Source organism: Grampus griseus (assembly GCF_964374135.1).
Source record: "Grampus griseus genome assembly, chromosome: 9".
Classification (NCBI taxonomy): Eukaryota; Metazoa; Chordata; class Mammalia; order Artiodactyla; family Delphinidae; genus Grampus; species Grampus griseus.
The window spans coordinates 14,290,783-14,308,731 of NC_139003.1; the positions used below are offsets into that span (position 1 = coordinate 14,290,783).

The 17,949-nt window shown below is 44.6% G+C and overlaps 1 protein-coding gene across 1 annotated transcript in view; it reads right to left on the minus strand.

The window, feature by feature from the left end:
* Positions 1 to 14,962: 14,962 nt before the first annotated feature.
* LOC309827345 (putative RNA-binding protein Luc7-like 2) overlaps positions 14,963 to 17,949 on the minus strand; it is a 57,758-nt gene continuing 54,771 nt past the window's right edge. Inside the window, 1 exon segment of the mRNA XM_082661953.1 lies at positions 14,963 to 16,211. Within this exon segment, the coding sequence (XP_082518079.1) occupies positions 16,034 to 16,211 (178 nt within the window). The 3' untranslated portion in view covers positions 14,963 to 16,033.

Genomic DNA, 17,949 nt, shown 5'->3' on the forward strand with positions numbered 1-17,949 from the left:
CAGGAGTATTAACTGGGCAGGGGGACCAGGGAATATTCAGGGGTGCTGGAATGCTGTAGATCTTGATCTGGGTGGAGCTGGGTACATACGTAAAAATTCATCAAGCTATATACCTAAGGTTAAAACACTTAAATGCCTGTCTCCAAGGAACAGGAGCGAGGTTACAGGAGTAGTGAGGTTTTTCTTCTTTTTCTTAATATACCACCTTTAGAACTATTAACATAAAACCATATTCACTTTTTTTAAATACCCATATTCATGTACTACTTTGATAAAAAGAGAAATTATATTTTTTGCAAGGTCCAAAAGATTCTGACGTGCAGCCTGGTTTGAGAACGATGAGCTTCAGAGAGCATTCCTGTGACTGCCTTTTCTTATAACCTGTCATTATTTCTTTCACCGAGGTACATTTTCACAAGTTGCAGCCTCGCCTCACCTTCCGAGCATGTCTTTCCCTTTCTACTAAATGGAAGCTGGAAGGGTTCCACAGCAGGCTGGGCTGCGTGGAATTCCTCTGCGTAATTTTTCTAGTTTCTTTTCCCACCAGGCACTGCCAACGGCTGTTGTCTGAAATCCACACTCATAACGTTGCCCCCAGTACCGGTTTGTTTTATGGAGCTTTGGAGAACTGCCTCTGACACAGGCTGGCCCAGCAGCTCACAGCGGCCTCCGAGGTTACAGCTATGGACAGAGTCACCTGTGTGGAGCACACACCTCATCCTGAGATTGGGCACAGGGAGCGACCCCCAAGCCAGGTTTTTACCAGCTTTTCTGGTAATTCTGATGCAGACAGTCTGCAAACCACATTTTGAGAAACGCTGTCTAAAAGAGCCCGTATTGCCCCCAGGGGGAAAAAAAAATAGTGTGTAGATATTTTGTCAACTTCACTGAGGTAAGAAAATGCACCCATCTCAGGAGTACCTTTTGACAACTGTTGGCACCCGTGTAACCACCGCCAATCAAGATGTGGAGTAGTTCCAACACTCCAGATAGTTCCCTCGTGTCCCTTTGTGGTCAATGTTCTCTTCTCCCTAATCTCCAACCCCAGGCAAATTTGCATTCTGTGTCTGCAGATTAACTTCAGCTTGTTCTAGGATTTCACAGAATAGTCATTAAACGTACTCTTGTGTCTGCTTCTTTAGCTTAGCACCAGGTTTTAAAGACTCGTTCAGGTTGCCCCAGGTATCGGTAATAGCTCCTTTCTTTGTAGGGACAGATCACAACCTGTTTCTCTTCTCTCTAGTGGGTGATACTGCGGTTGTCTCCAGTTTGGAGCTTTTATGAATACAATGCTGTGGACATTCGGATTATCAGTCTGTGTGTGGACGTAGGCTGTCAATTTTCTTGAGCGCCTCGGAGTAGGATTACTGGGGTGTGTGGTAAGGATGTGTTTAATTTGTAAGAAACTGCCAACGTGTCTTCCAAAGTCGCTGCGCCATTTTACAGACCCGCCAGTGACATACCAGAGTTCCGGTAGCTCCACATCACCAGCATTCAGTGTTGCCAGCCTTTTCACGTTTAGACATTCTCGTGGATGTGTAGTGGTATCTCAGTGTGGTTTGCATTTGCACTTTCTTTTTTTTTTTTTTTAATTATTTATTTATTTTAGCTGTGTTGGGTCTTCGTTTCTGTGCGAGGGCTTTCTCTAGTTGTGGCAAGCGGGGGCCACTCTTCATCGTGGTGCGCGGGCCTCTCACTATCGCGGCCTCTCCTATTGCGGAGCACAGGCTCCAGACGTGCAGGCTCAGTTGCTGTGGCTCACGGGCCCAGCCGCTCCGCGGCATGCGGGATCCTCCCAGACCAGGGCTCGAACCCGTGTCTCCTGCATTAGCAGGCAGACTCTCAACCACTGCGCCACCAGGGAAGCCCTCATTTGCACTTTCTTGACGACCGATGTTAACTTCTTTTCAGGTGCTCGTGGCCATTCGTATATTTTCTTTTGTGATTCTCATACTGATGGTCCAGAGCCCATATTTGGAGAACCCTGGCTAAAAGACGCATATGCCCACCAGGACAGAGCATTCGAAAAGTGATGATACAAATGGAAAAATCTAAGATCTCCCCCCAACTTTGTGAAAATTTTCAAAATACAGAGTTGAAAAAAATGACATGACAAACACCCAGCTGCTCTCTACCTAGATCTAACAACTGTTAACATTTTGCCACATTTACTCTCTGTCTGTATGTACAAAACTGTCAAACCATTTGAAAATGAGTTGCAGCATGAAGACGCCTCACCCCTAAATACTTCAGCACACGTCTCCTAAAAGTAAGAATACTCTTCGACATAGTTGCAGGTCTACCATTACACTTAATGAAGTTAAGTTCATATTCAATCTGTGCTCCAACTTCCCTAGTTGCTCCATTAATTTAAGCAAAGGTCCAGTCAGGGTTTAAGCACTGTTAGGGGTTATCACTTGAGTCTCTTTCAACCTGGAACTTCTTCCCTGTAACATGGACTTTTTGAAAAGACCAGGCCAGTCTTGTAGAGTGACTAATATCTCGAATGTGTCTCATTTCCTGTAAACTGAAATGAGGCTTCGACTCAATATAAACATTGAAAAAAACTATTTTTGCTGTTGTTGAAGTATAGTTGACTTAAAATGTTGTGTTAATTTCTGCTGTACAGCAAAGTGATTCAATTATACATGTATATACACACATTCTTTTTTACAATATAAACATCTTTGACAGGAGTAGTTTGTGATTCACATTTCATCACCTGATAGAGCTTAACATTGATTTCAAGTAATTTGCACCAAATTTTCTCAAAAAGAAAAAATTCAGGGAGCTAAAACATGTAACTCATATATCCAAATTTGGATAAATTTGGGCGTTTCCTCTGTTATTCTCAGCTTTAGAGATAGTATAAAAGTAAAATAAGGCTACATAAAAAGGTTTTAGAAATGATACAGTTCATTTGCACCTTTGTTGTTCCCTCCTGGGACATACCGTTCACAATGTTATGCCAGGAACAGCCTCAGGCTCAGGAGCAAAGAGATGTTGGGCAACTTTGTCGTGACCTTGGGTGACCTTGGCTTTGCTCTGTTCCCTCCGTAAAGTGGGCGTGATAGGATACAGCTCCCACCAGTACCACAGTGATGCGCAAATCAAGTGAGATCAGGTGGGTCAATGTATGTCAAGAATTCACTCCACGTTCGTTGAACATCAGTTGTTTCTGCGCCGGGTTTGTGGGAGGATGCAGAGAACAAGATCCATTCCCAGCACTTGGCCTGGCTGCCAGCACGGGGGTGTGTGTTCAGGCAAAGGAGTCACTGGGGATATTGGGGGTTCTCCCTTGTCTGCTCCGACTTCCTGCGCTGACTGTGGAGCAGCCGTGTGGTCTGACAGTGACCCCAGTTTGGGGGTGGAGGTGAGCAGGGATAACTTGGGAGGCAGACCTGACACATCTAAGCCACACATGCTGGTGGCACAGTCCCAGTCCCCTGGCCATTGTTTGGTTCTGGAGCCCAGGCCTAAGCCAATCAGGGATGTCACTCACTCTGTTCCAAATGGGAACACACCCCAACCGGGCCCCGGATGTGAGAAAAGCTTGCCATGCTCTTTACAGACACAGGATGCGATGGTATTGAAACGGTGCGTGATGATGGGTCAAATCCATTCCACCTGCCTCCGGTAATGGAGGTAATTGAGGTCGTTTTAACACTTGCCTGTCCCCCAAACAGCACGTAGCCTGAACATGAAGATGTTTTGCCTGAGTTACTGTCCAGGAACTTGGAGTCTCAGATGAGCCGGTTAAGGCTGGATAGGATCACCCACCCTCCAGGGGTCACACATGGATGTCAGCTCTGTGACCTTTCACACGTGCAGAAGCCTGTAGCGTAGTTACGCCTGCGCAGAAGGATGATTCCTGCACCTTTTTCCAATCACCTTTCCCCACAAGCCCCACCCCTCACGCGCCCTGCTGCTTTATTTGCCGTCCTATAAATACCTGAGCCGCTCGCTTTCCCAGAGGCGGATTCGGCATCTGAGGTTTGTTCTCCCCTCGCTCCCCTCGCTCCCCTCTTCTCTCTCTCTCTCCTCTTCTCTCTCCTCCCCTCTTCTCTCTCTCCCCTCCCCTCTCTCCCCTCTTCTCTCTCTCTCTCCCCTTCCCTCTCTCCCCTCTTCTCTCTCTCTCTCTCCCCTCTTCTCTCTCTCTCTCTCCTCTCTCTCTTCTCTCTCTCTCTCGCTCCCTCTCTCCCCACTCTTTCTCTGTCTCTCTCTCCCCTCTCTCTCTCTCTCCCCCTCTCCCCCCCCCCACTCTCTCTCTCTCTCTCTTCTCTCTCTCTTTCTCCTCTCTCTCTCTCTCCCCTCTCGGCTGGAATAAACCCACTCTTTGCCCCAAACTTCGGCGTCTCAGCGTTTGGTTTGCTGTGCGACGGGCACGATAAACCTGGTTGGGTAAAATTCGGCGAGCCGGGCAGGAGGGGAAGTTCAGATGGACCTTTTGCTTGGGGCTTTTTGGCCCCTTGCTGGTACAGAGAGCACGTGGAAAGGTCCAAGCAGCTGCCTGGTCCATTTGTTCCACGACCGTCCCCAAATTTCCCCTGCCAGGTGCCACCGACATTTCATTTTGAAGCAGACGGTTTTGGGTTTGGAAGACATCTTGTGGGTGAGTAACTACGTTAAAGAAATCCAACTGTGCTTAAATTGTCCGATAATCCTGACCAGATCGTGGGCTGGGGGCCTGCCTACCTGGAGGGATTCTGGCCGACAATATAAAAGGTTACAGGTGCTGAGTTACTCTACCTGGGTTAGAGGCCCGGGGTTTTTGTCGTTGGTCTTGTTTGTGTCCCTCTGTGTCTGATTGTTTCCGTTGTTAAACTTTGACTGCTGGGGATTGAGCTTGGTGATGGTGGCAAGGACCCTTAGAAAGACTTCATTATTGTGACCACCTGGAAGCAAAGCCCCTTCAAAATGGGAAAGGTTAATTCAGTTCCCCCTTGCAGCCCTCTAGGCTGTATTTTCCAAAATTGGGAGACGTTCAGTTATGAATCCATGGAAAAGAAAGTGATGGTATTTTTTTTGGTAACACTGCATGGCCATAATATCCTTAGTCTCCTGAGCAAAATGGCCTGTAAGTGGATCCTGAATTTACAATATAATTCTGCAACTAGATTCATTTTGTAAATGAGAAAAAACATGGGATGAAGTACCTTTAGATACAATGTTTGTATCAGAATAAACCTACGCAAAGAAGATGTAAGGTTATGGTCCAACAGGAAGGGAAGGAAGGAAACCTGTTTTGCTTCATGCTATTTCAAAGGAGGATGATTTGCCATTGACCCTATGTCATGGGGGCTGTTGCCCTTTCGTTTCCACTGTCTGAGCCACAGCCTCCGGCTTGGGCCCCTCTGGTCTCTGAGGGTCGAGAAATAGGAGTGAGCTCCCCCTTCTCACACCTGCTGCTGGATTTGGCCAGGGAGCTGCCCAGACTCCGGTGGGGCAACATCCAGCAAGGCAAGTGCCCACTGGGGGTGTGAATGCTGAGACCGGGCAGCCGATGGGGTTGATCTGGGTCCACTCCCACTTTCAACTTCAGATTTATTTAATTGTAAGAACACTATGCTAACTTACAGAGATGACCCGAAGAGAATGGAGGTACCTTTTCTCATCCTTTTTTTTTTTAAACTCCAAACCTGACCTGGGCAGATGTTCAAAATTTATTAAATACCCTTCTCACTTCAGAAGAACATAGAATGGTGCTGGATAAAGCTCGGGAGGAGGCAGATGTGCTTCATGTAGACGCCCCTGGCAGGCGGTAGGGGATGCTGGGAGCGTGGCTCTATCAACAGGGGATCCTCATTGGGATGTGAATGTCGGGCATAGGCCAAAACTCGAGTATGATTGAGATTGTATTCTTGCGGGATTTCAAAGAGGGATGCCCAAAGCAGCTTTAATAAAGTACAAGAGGTAAAAGGCAACCCAGATGAGGCTCTTTCAGAGTTTCTAGTAAGGGTCTCTAAAGCTTAGCGGCATTATACAGATACAGACTCTGAGGCCCCAGAGAATTTAAATATGGTTAATATGACTTTTATTGGTCAGGTTCCCCCCGCCCCGCCATATACAGAAGAAACAGAAGGTGCTCTTGGAATGCCGAGTCTCAACCTGTTGAGATTGCCTTCAGTTTCCAACGGCAGGGACCAGGCTCAGGAGAAAAGGGAACAAGAGAATGAAACAACAGGCCACTCTGCTGGCGGCTGCCTTACACAGGGAAGAGCCGGACCAAGCTGAGGACCCTACGAGGGACTTGGCAAAAGGTAGGAGGCCCCGAGCTTCTACTCGAACTGGGCAATCAGTAGTGGGATTTCTGCCACCGTGAATACTGCAAACAGGAGGGACCCTGGAAGAGAGACTGTGCCATCCTAAGGAAGATTCTGGAAGAAGGTAAACAAGTGGCACATCAGATGGCTGAGCTGAGAACAATAGGGACCCAGGGGCTCCTCTTAATCCTGCCAAGTCCATCAGTATCTCGCATAGAGAACCCCCCATGACTAGGACAGTAAGAAATCAACTTGTGGACTTTCTGATCAATACGGGGGTCACTTACTGTTTTACTATTATATTTGGCTGCATGGGGTCTTCATTGCTGTGCGTGGGCTTTCTCTAGATGTGGTGAGCCGGGGCTACTCTTCGTTGCGGTGCGCGGGCTTCTCATTGCGGTGGCTTCTCTTGCTGCGGAGCACGGGCTCTAGGCGCGTGGGCTTCGGTAGTTGCAGCACAGGGGCTCAGCAGTTGCAGCACGTGGGCCCTAGAGCGCAGGCTCAGTAGTTGTGGCACAGGGGCTTAGTTGCTGTGCAACACGTGGGATCTTCCCGGACCAGGGATCGAACCCATGTCCCCTGTATTGGCAGGTGGATTCTTAACCACTGTGCCACCAGGGAAGTCCCCCACTTACTCTGTTTTAAATATCCAGCTTTCTAAACTTTCTTTTGAGACTGTGTTTTTAAGTGAGGTGTCTGGAGAAAACTTGAAAAAGCCTGGTCTCCAGCTGCTAGACTGTCAGATGGGGAAGCCTCATCTGAAGCAGCTTTCTATGTTGTTGTTGTTGTTTTGGTCGCATGGTTTGCAGGATCTTAGTTCCCCAATCAGGGAGTGAACCCTGGCCCTTGGCAGTGAAAGCGCCAAGGACCTAACCTCTGGACCACCAGGGAATTTCCTGAGGCAGCTTTCTATACGAGACTTACTAAATACCAGGGTTATCTTTGCACCTGGACAAATGGACATGAAAGTACCACCAGAGCAGGCTTGCACGTTGCAGGCTTTATTGTTCCAACCCCCAAAAGGATAGCCTACAGCCGTTCCCAAAGGGACACTGCAGAAGGTGATTTAAAAATTTGCCCACAATATTTGGAGAAATCCGGGCAAAAGAGTTGAGGGAACTTCAACTAAACGAGGGAGCCCTGCTCCAGTATGTGGACGATCTTTGATTGCTAGTAAGACAAAGGACATCTCAGACCAAAATACGGTTTTGGCTATGAACTTGTTGGTCGAACGAGGCTATAAGGTGTCCAAGAAAAAGGCATAGACTTCTCAGCCCTCTGTTAAACATCTGGGTTTTGAACTCTCACGTGGACAGAGAGCCTTGCTCCCTGATGGAAGGGAAGCTGCAGCCAGGGTTGCAGCTCCTACTACCAGGAGACAATTTAATTACAGGACTCCTGGGAGTGTCTGGGTTCTGCTGCATTTGGATCCCCAACTTTGGACTCGTAGCAAAACCCCTTTAGGGAGCTCTTAAAGGAGGAGACGATGAACCTCTAGACTGAAATCTTGAGAGGATAAACATCCGGTGGACCAGCTCAGTCCTCAATGGACGGGACCTCCTGAGGGACGTGACGGGAAATAGAGACTGTGCTGCAGAAGGGAAGCCGCACCCCGGATCCTCATCCAAACCTCAGCTGGTTCCAGACTCCCGACACTGACTTCTCCGAGTGGGCAAGTGAACCCCTAGCAGAGCTTAAGCTGTGAGAAAGAAAATAAGGTGAACAGGACTGCTGCAGTGTTGGCTTTGGTTAAGTAAAATTCTTCAGAAGGCAAGTTACTTAAATAACGTGTTAGGTTACCAGAATGATTTCTTTTGTCTCCTCGGTATTTTGACCTCCCAGGCTTGGAAGGACAATTCAATGATTAGGCTTTCTCAGACTGGCAAAAGCAGGTAACCTCTCTACCTGTTGCCTATGTCACCCAAAACCTTTTTTTGTATTTGACCCTGCTGACCCCTTGGTTATGCCTGTCATCAATTTTTCAACCACCCCCTACCTTCACTGATTCTTAGGATAAAAAGCCCTCAGATGTAGCATCAGGTTAGGCTAATCAACAGAATTTCCCGTCCTCTGTTTTTTGACTTAGCTGAAATTTGGTCCTCTCCTCGTGTCCTCAGATAAAACCATCCTGGGTGTCTTCCCCCTGCAAGAGTCCACTTGGTCAGGATATTGTAGCAATCGTACTTACTTTTCCCAGCCCATGTCCCTTCCATATTTAATATCGAAGTGTTTCAGCCCAACTGGTAACGATCAAGACAGTCTAATAGGTAAAGGTAGGTCACAGATCCCTGGCTTGACGTGGGAAGTTTATCAATATGTCTGGCATTCTGTGTGCTCCCCACCCCTGCGAAGGTACATCTTTTTGGTTTTGATTACCAACCTCGGGCCTATGAATGCTGTGACAGCTGCCACATAGGTGCCATTTGCTTATTGGGATCAAAATGTTAACTTGATCAGGAGCAAGAGAATATTTTCAAATGAGCACTAAACAGTTTCATTACTCAAGTCCTTGTTAGGTCTACACGCCTTATCAGCAGGAAGTATCCAGGGCGGGCATTGCCATTCTTCCCTCAAGATTGAGGAATGAGGGACTTGCCGGGTGGTCCAGTGGTTAAGAAAATGCGATTCCACTGCTGGGGGCGAGGGTTCGATCCCTGTTTGGGGAACTAAGATCCCACACACTCAGTGCGGCCAATAAAAATTAAAATTAAAAATTTTTTAATGCTTTATTTTTTTTTAAGTTATAAAAAAAGATTGAGGAATGATCAAAAGATTTGGGGGACCGAAACGGTGCATGAGGATTAATCAAATCCACTTCACCTGCCTTCACTGATCAAGGTTGTTTTAATACTTGCATATTTTCTAAGGCCCGTAGCCTGAACAGTAAGATGTGTGCGTGAGTTATTTCCCAGGAACTTGGACTCTCAACTGCATCTACTGCAGCTGAGCCGGTTAAGGCTGGTTAGGACCACCCACCCTCCAGCTGAGCATGCGTGGGTGCCGGCTCGGTGACTTTCCCAAACTACAGAGGCTTATAGCTTAGTTACGCCTGTGCAGAATGATTCCCGCGCCTTCTCCCAATCACCTTTCCCCACACGCCACACACCTCAAGCCGCCCCCTTTTATTTATTGAAGTATAGTTGATTTTACAATGTTGTGTTAATTACTGCGGTACAGCACAGTGATTAAGTTATACACGTACATTTTTTATATTCTTTTCCATTATGGTTTATCATCCAATATTGAATATAGTCCTCTGTGCTATAGAGTAGGACCTTGTTGTTTATTCATTCTCTATATAAAAGCTTACGGGGAACTCCCTGGAGGTCCAGTGGTTGGGACTCGGTGCTTCCACTGCAGGGGGCCTGGGTTCGATCCCTGGTCGGGGAACCAAGATCCCAAAAGCCATGCAGCACAACCAAAAAGAAAAACCAAACAGAAAGCTCACATCTCCTCACCCCAACCTCCCACTCCATCCCTCCCCCAACGCCCTCACCCCGGCAACCACAAGTGTGTTCTACGTCCGTGCTTCTGTTTCATAAATAGGTTCATTTGTGTCATATTTTAGATTCCACACATAAGTGATAGATGGTATTCATCTTTCTCTGACTTCTCTTAGTATGATAATCTCTAGTTGCATCCATGTTACTGCAATTGGCATTATTTCATTCTTTTTTATGGCTGAGTAATATTCCATTGTATGTGTATGTACCACATCTTCTTTATCCATTCATGGACACTTAGGTTGTTTCCATGTCTTGGCTATTGTGAACAGTGCTGCTATGAACATAGGGGTGCATGTAGTTTTTGAATTATAGTTTTGTCTGGATATATGCCCAGGAGTGGGATTGCTGGATCATATGGTAATTTTATTTTTATTTTTCTAAGAAACCTCCATACTGTTTTGCACAGTGGCTGCAACAGCTTACATTCCCACCAACAGTGTAGGAGGCTTTTCTTTTCTCCACACTTTCTGCAGCATTTGTTATTTGTCGACTTTTTAATGACGGATATTCTGACTGGTGTGAGGTGATACCTCATTATAGTTTTGATTTGTATTTCTCTAATAATTAGCAATGTTGAGAATCTTTTCACGTGCCTGTTAGCCATCTGTATGTCTCTTTTGGATAAATGTCTATTTAGGTTTTCTGCCCATTTTTCAATTGGGTTGTTTGCTGTTGAGTTGTATGACTTGTTTGTGTATTTTGGAAATTAAACCCTTGTCGGTCACATTGTTTGCAAGTATTTTCTCTCATTCTGTAGGTTGTCTTTTCGTTTTGTTTATGGTTTCCTTTGCTGTGCAAAAGCTTGTAAGTTTGAGTAGGTCCTATTCCTTTATTCTCGGTTTTATTGCTATTGCCTTGGGAGACCTAAAAAAATACTGGTAGGGTTTATGTCAGAGAATATTTTGCCTATGTTCTCTTCTAGGCGTTTTATGGTGTCATGTCTTGTTTAAGTCATTAAGCCATTTTGAGTTTATTTTTGTGTAATGGTGAGAGGGTGTGTTCTAACCTCATTGATTTACATGTGGCTGTCCAGTTTTCCTAACACCACTTGCTGAGGAGACTGTCTTCTTCCCATTGTATATTCTTGCCTCCTTTGTCGAAGATTAATTGACCGTAGGTGTTTGGGTTTATTTCTGGGCTCTATTCTGTTCCATTGATCCATGTCTGCTTTTGCGCCAATACCACACTGTTTTGATTACTGTAGCTTTGTAGTAGTGTCTGAAGTCTGGGAGGGTTATGCCTCCTGCTTTTTTTTTTTGGTGGTACACGGGCCTCTCCCATTGCAGAGCACAGGCTCCGGACACGCAGGTTCAGCGGCCATGGCTCACGGACCCAGCCACTCCGCGGCATGTGGGATCTTCCCGGACCGGGGCATGAACCTGTGTCCCCTGCATCAGCAGGCGGACTCTCAACCACTGCGCCACCAGGGAAGCCCTACCTCCTGCTTTTTTTTCTTCAGGATTGCTTTGGCAATTCTTGGTCTTTTAATGGTTCCATATGAATTTTAGGATTATTTGTTCTAGTTCTGTGGAAGATGTTATGGGTAATTTGATAGGGATAGCATTAAGTCTGCAGAATGCTTTGGGTAGTATGGCCATTTTAACAATATTAATTTTCCCAATCCAAGAGCATGCCACCCTGCTTCTTTATTCATCATCCCATCACTACCCTGAGAGCCCCTTGCCTTCGGGGAGGCAGGCTTGAGATCGGTTCTCCCATCTCCTACCTCGGCTAACTTGCAAAGACATCCTCTCTTTGTCTCAAATCTTGGAATCTCAGCGTTTCAGTTCCTTGAATGTCAGGCAAGATGAACCTGGTTTGCTAACAGTTTCTCTTCATCTGGATATCTGGCTCTGTGCTAACCTGAGAATGAAGGTGTCACATGGAACTCAATCATGTGAGCCAACAGACCCTTCCTTGTGTAAGGCTGTTTGAGTTGGATCTTGTGTTACAAGCACCCAACAGTATCCAGGTAAAGGAGTGCATTGTGTTTGGGACCCTAGGAGCCTCTCCTAGAGCATCGTCTGCAGGTTCTGGTGCCGGCACTTCCTATGTGGCCTCACCTTGCTGGATCCTTGACTGAGAGCCCAGTTCTGTGCGTCTGAATGCCTCACTTTCAGCCGGAACCCTGCCATGCTGGCACGTAGTTTGGTCTGACCCTAGGTGTGCTTGTAGACCCCAAACCTCTGACATCCTGCCTTCTGCTGGTACTTGGAGAACATGTAGGTACACCTCACAGTTCTGAAACATCTGCTGCCCCCAGTACCTCACAGAGCCCTGCTCACCTGTGGCCCCAGCACCACTCTACTGGTAGTCCCATGCCTAGCCACCCCCAGTCTGCCTCTGCCATCAAACCCCTGTTCTCAGCCCTCTCCTGCCTTTCCCAACTCTGCTGAAGGTGAGATTTTTTTCTTTTCAAATTGCAACAGGTAATGAAAAGAAAGAACAACTTAGTATTTATTGCATTATTTATGCCCTGGGAAAATCTGAATACCAGTAGTCAAGGTATAATGAATAATGGATGTAAATAGCTTTTTTCCAGATAGGAAAAACAGACAAGAAATTTCCCCCCAAAGTATCAGTATAGCATATTGTGCCGGATCAAGGTTCTGAAGATTCTCAGCTGCACCAGACCTAAACCTAAGAGATGCGAGGATGGTTTGGGGGCAAGGGAGGCACGCAGGAAGCTCAGGGCAGCAGCTAATTACCAACTGAGGGGTATGTTTCAATGGCTTAACAATCTGCATAGCTGTACCTGTTCTTAGTTGAGTATCTACCTTAAATGTGCATACTTTTATTAAGTTATGTAATATTTACTTGGATCTTTAATGTTAAACCCTGTAAGTACTTACGATTTTAAACTATCACCAACATTTGTTTATAAAAACTTACAGTGATGGGCTGTTACCTAACACTACCCTTTTGAAAAGGTACCATACTGAATGACAAATTACATTTGCCACAATGAATGACAAATTACTACCTTGAATGACAAAACTGTAATGCATGCTGGGCTCTGGCTCAAAGGGCTAATGTTGAAAGCTGTTATGAAATTGTATATGAAAGTAGGCTCTTGAACTTGGAGGCTAAAAATACCAAGAACTTGATAAATCAACCCTAAAACTAAGGTTTAACTTTTTATCATAAAGGTAAGAAAGTCTTACTGGGAAAAAACAAGTCTCCTTACAAATGGAGGGTTTTTTCTCTTGAGTTGATACTGTTGATACGGCTCAGCAATGCAGCTTTGGAGAAAATGCTTGCTGACAGTAAAATGAGGGTCTTAAATAAAATTAAATTTTTTTTTTTTTTTTTTAATTTTTGGCTGTGTTGGGTCTTTGTTCCTGCATGCAGCCTTCCTCTAGTTTTGGAGAGCGGGGGCTATTCTTTGTTGCAGTGCACAGGGTTCTCCTTGTGGTGGCTTCTCTTGTTGCGGTGCACAGGCTCTAAGCATGTGGGCTTCAGTAGTTGTGGCAGGCGGGCTCAGTAGTTGTGGCAGGCGGGCTCAGTAGTTGTGGCACGCAGGCTCAGTAGTTGTGGCGCACGGGCTTAGCTGCTCCTCGGCATGTGGGATCTTCCCAGACCAGGAATCAAACCTGTGTCCCCTGCATTGGCAGGCCAATTGTTATCCACTGCGTCACCATAAGTCCCTAAAATGAGGGTCTTATTGAAGGAAAATACTTAGCATAACATCCCCAGAGGATCAAGTGTTCTTGTAAATGTGACTAAACTTACTCTAAAGATAACAAAAAAAATACCAAATTGTGTATGAGAGAGACTTTAGGGTTATTCTAACTCAGAATGGTTACCCTGGCTCAAGGATGACTATCAAAAATGTACATTTACTCTGAAGTCCAAATACTAGCGGTGGGACTTCCCTGGTGGCGCAGTGGTTAAGAATCCACCTGCCAGTGCAGGGGACACGGGTTGGAGCCCTGCTCCAGGAATATCCCACATGCCGCAGAGCAACTAAGCCCGTGCGCCACAACTCCTGAGCTCTAGAGCCCACAAGCCACAACTACTGAAGCCTGCGTGCCTAGAGCCTGTGCTCTGCAATAAGAGAAGCCACTGCAATGAGAAGCCTGTGCACTGCAACGAAGAATAGGCCCTGCTTGCCACAACTAGAGAAAGCCCGTGCACAGCATCGAAGACGCAATGCAGCCAAATAAATAAGTTAAAAACAAACACAAATACTAGCAGTATCTAAGCCACAGAATTGTTCTAAAAGGATCTTTTAAAATGGGGTTATTCAGGGCTTCCCTGGTGGCACAGTGGTTGAGAGTCCGCCTGCCGATGCAGGGGACACGGGTTCGTGCCCCGGTCTGGGAAGATCCCACATGCCGCGGAGCGGCTGGGCCCGTGAGCCATGGCCGCTGAGCCTGCGTGTCTGGAGCCTGTGCTCCGCAGCGGGAGAGGCCTCAACAGTGAGAGGGCCGCGTACCGCAAAAAAAAACTACTACTACTAAAATAGGGTTATTCAGTTCAGGAACATGCAGGTGAGGTGACCCGCCATGGGCCCAGCCCCTGGATGATGATGATGTCCTTCACTGGCTATTGCTGACCTGTTTGTTGGTGGCCACTTAGATATATATGGTATTTAACTCCACATATATCACTATGGTGGGTCAGGTTCCAGACAGTCTTCCTTGCACCTACCAGCTTAACCTTTTGGACCTCATTCCACACCCTAAGGTACTAAGTCTAAAGTGCTTTTAAGGATTGAAGAGAACAGCACAGACCACTAGGAACAAAGTAGATAACAATTTCTGAGCAACCAAAAATAAATGGGTACTGATGCAGCTGGGTCTCCGATAAAACTGTATGAACTGAATGTGTGGAACCAAATATGGCAGGAAAACCTCATTTAATGAGGCACAACTTGGTAAGCTGGGAACGTGAGGTTTGTCCCCTTTAGATGTAAATCTGATGTCACTTAAAATGATTAGTTTCAGTTTCTGAGGCTTACGTTCCTGTCACATCAAATTTGTTAAAACTTACGGAACTAAAGATAGAAATAGTCCTTGAAAGGCTCTTAACTATACTCACTCACAGACCCTTATTTCATTATATTCTTGTTTTTCAAGAATCTCAAGTTTTAACTACTGTTTAAACACGAGTGGGTATATAGCTTTTCAATGCAGAAATCGTTAGTCTCATTACACTGGTTACACCATGTTTTTATTTCAATTTGCTCAATGTGAAGAAAAACAAAACAAATAAACTCAATTTCTTCTGCAGGTCTGGTCCTTCTCTACAGCGGTTGTTACAGACAGTCCTGAAGTAGCTGGAATACAGCCAGCAAGGGCCCAGGTGGAGCAACAATTCATCTTGCATCTGTAAGTATATATTTATTTCCCTTGGTGCCTTGCACAGTAAGGCACTATTAGTAACAGAATAGAAATGGCCACAGCAAGTAGTTCTAGTGACAATTTACTAGACAAGTTACAGTTTAATGGTGGTGGTGATTTTCATTTTATTATTTTTTACAATAAGGGTGTAATCTTTATACTCCACACACACAAAATAAAACAAGAAGTGCTTATGAAAGAGTCCCTGCCCCCACCCCCATCTCAAAACATCCTGAACATAGCTATTCAATAGAACAGAAAAATCAAGACATGTTTGATTTCAAAATTTCAATAAAAAAGCAAAGCATGTAATGCAACAGCTGTTCAACCTCCCACTCTAAAATAGGCACCGTTAGACAAACAAAACTCCCGGTACTTTAAATTTCTCCAGCACACATTCCAGTATAAATGTTCTGAACTGTAATCAGCTAGTAATTAATAATGGGAATAGAACCTTAGAACAGAAGTTATATTGCTTCCCTGCACCCCTTTCTCTTACAGTTAGAGGGTAGAGGTATCAGGGGATACAGAGTCAAAGGAAGAAGGATTAAAAAGAAATTCCCAAAGTTTCTGTTTTTTGGACAAGAAAGGAAGACAGCATTTTACAAATGTTCAAAAAATCCCAAGGCAAGTAACACAATTCATTCACTATCACTCCTACTAGAAAGAATAAAGACATCAGCAACTTATTATATAAAACTGTACTTTCAGAAGTGTATTACAAGTTCACCAGAAACTATGGATGTAGTTTTAGGCTTCATCAAAGAAAACAAGTTCAGATCAAGTTAGATGCTATACACCTAGCCTAGCTGGATCGGTGTCTGGAACTGCTCACTGTGTCACCCTGAACAGCTGTAAACTAAACAATAGTATGTAACTCCAGAGGAAGCTTAAGGATTGAGGATATGTACACAGCTAATTATATCTCCCCTGCTTCGCGCTCTTCAGAGCTCCTCCTGTCTTCTGATCTGCCATTAGCGCTCTCATAGGACCGCTTCTTATCTTTTCGATCTCTGTCACGAGGTGATCTGTCTCTTGAATTCCTGTCTCTGTCACGTGATGCTAAGTCTTGTTCTCTGAATCTCTCTTTTGAGGATCTGAAAAATATTAATTTGAGGAGCAAAATGTGTTGGGAAACCCAAAATCCAAATGAAAGAATCGGATAAATATTAAGGTACTGATTAGCTGAAGATATACAGAATGCATCCAAGAAAAGAGCACTACTGTATTTGACAAGGGTACTAAAACAAGGAAATGGATGAAGACAAATAGCTAAGGGTCAAAAACCATAAGCCAAAATGATTTACAGGATATTCTCATTATCTATCTTCGAGGCAACCCTAAAGCTTCTCCAGTTCATAGCAAACATATTTAATATAAAAATAATATATAGACAATACCTTAAAGATGTTATCCAATGCTTTAAGAATATACAATAGAATGTAGATTCCCACTCAAGATGGAAATCAGTCTTAGGACAGGGGTCAGGAACCCTTTCCTCTTTGCTGTCTGCCCAGAGGGATAAATATTTTAGGTGTTGCAGGTCATGTGAGTGTGGGATACTCTGCCTTTTCTTTTTGTCAACCCCTTAATACAAAAACCATCATCCATAGCTCCCTGGCTGTATAAAAACAGGCTGTGGAGCCACATGTGGCCTGCAGGCAAGTTTGCCAACACTCAGGTAAGAGAACTACTCAATGATATGGCTTTGAGCAACCATTTATTATTTAAAACTCTGCTTTATTCCTGCGGAGTTAGCTCATTCCACCGACAGAAAAAGATACAGAGAAAGATGATCACACTGTAATAAACCTTGATTAACTGTAACTGTTTAATACCACCTTTCCATTCCCATACCCAAGTCAAGAAGAAAGGTAATAAGCTCATACCAGAGATTCAATCAAAAGGAAACCCAAAGGACATTAGGGGATCAGAATTAATATGGAATCTTCTATACCTTCAACATCTAGAATAAATCAGTAACATATTACATTTATTTGGTTCTTCACGGGTGACATGGTACTTTTACATAATTCTCTCACTTAACCCACATTCAGAATTAGGATCTGAGGTCTGATTAAGTAATACTTTCAACTTCTAAGGCAGGGGAAAAAGTACTACCCTACTACCCAGTTTTAGAAATACAGTTAAAAAGGATTAAACCAAAATTAAATGTCAATTTCTGGCATTCTACTTAATTAAGGTTTTAATAAACTTAATTTAAAAATAATGTGTTAAATCATACAGTGCACATTCCTATCCATGTCTTTGTAGGAATGGAATATGAAGAGAGACGACTGAGATGATGCCTAAGAATAAGGACACGCATTGCTGGTAAGTCCCAGAGAAATAAGAACAAACTAAGTATCAACTAGTATTCTGCCAGAGATTACAGTGTCCTTATTACAGAAGCAGTTTTCACTCAGTATTTCACTCAAACTATCAATAATCCTGACAAAGCAGGCACCCTTCTACTAAGTAGATAAGGAAAGACAGGAGGGCTAATTAGATAATTTGGCCAAGGCCACTTTCATCCAAGTAGTCTGACTCTGAAGTCTGCACTGTATGTGTCTGAACGCAGCAGAAAAATGCAAACGGTCCTCATTTACCAAGGGTAACTGTTACCCGGAAAGGCCACAAGGAGAATCTACTTATATTGGAGACCAGTATCTCACAGTTGGAGCAGGAGAACGGCAAGTTATAAAAGACCTTTAACTGGGGCTTACCTTGAAATTTAAACTCAACTACTATGTAGGAATAACTTTATATTCTCTTTTATACAGTAACTGTAGATGGTAGTAGCAATTGTCTGCTAATTTTTGGCAAAAAACAAAA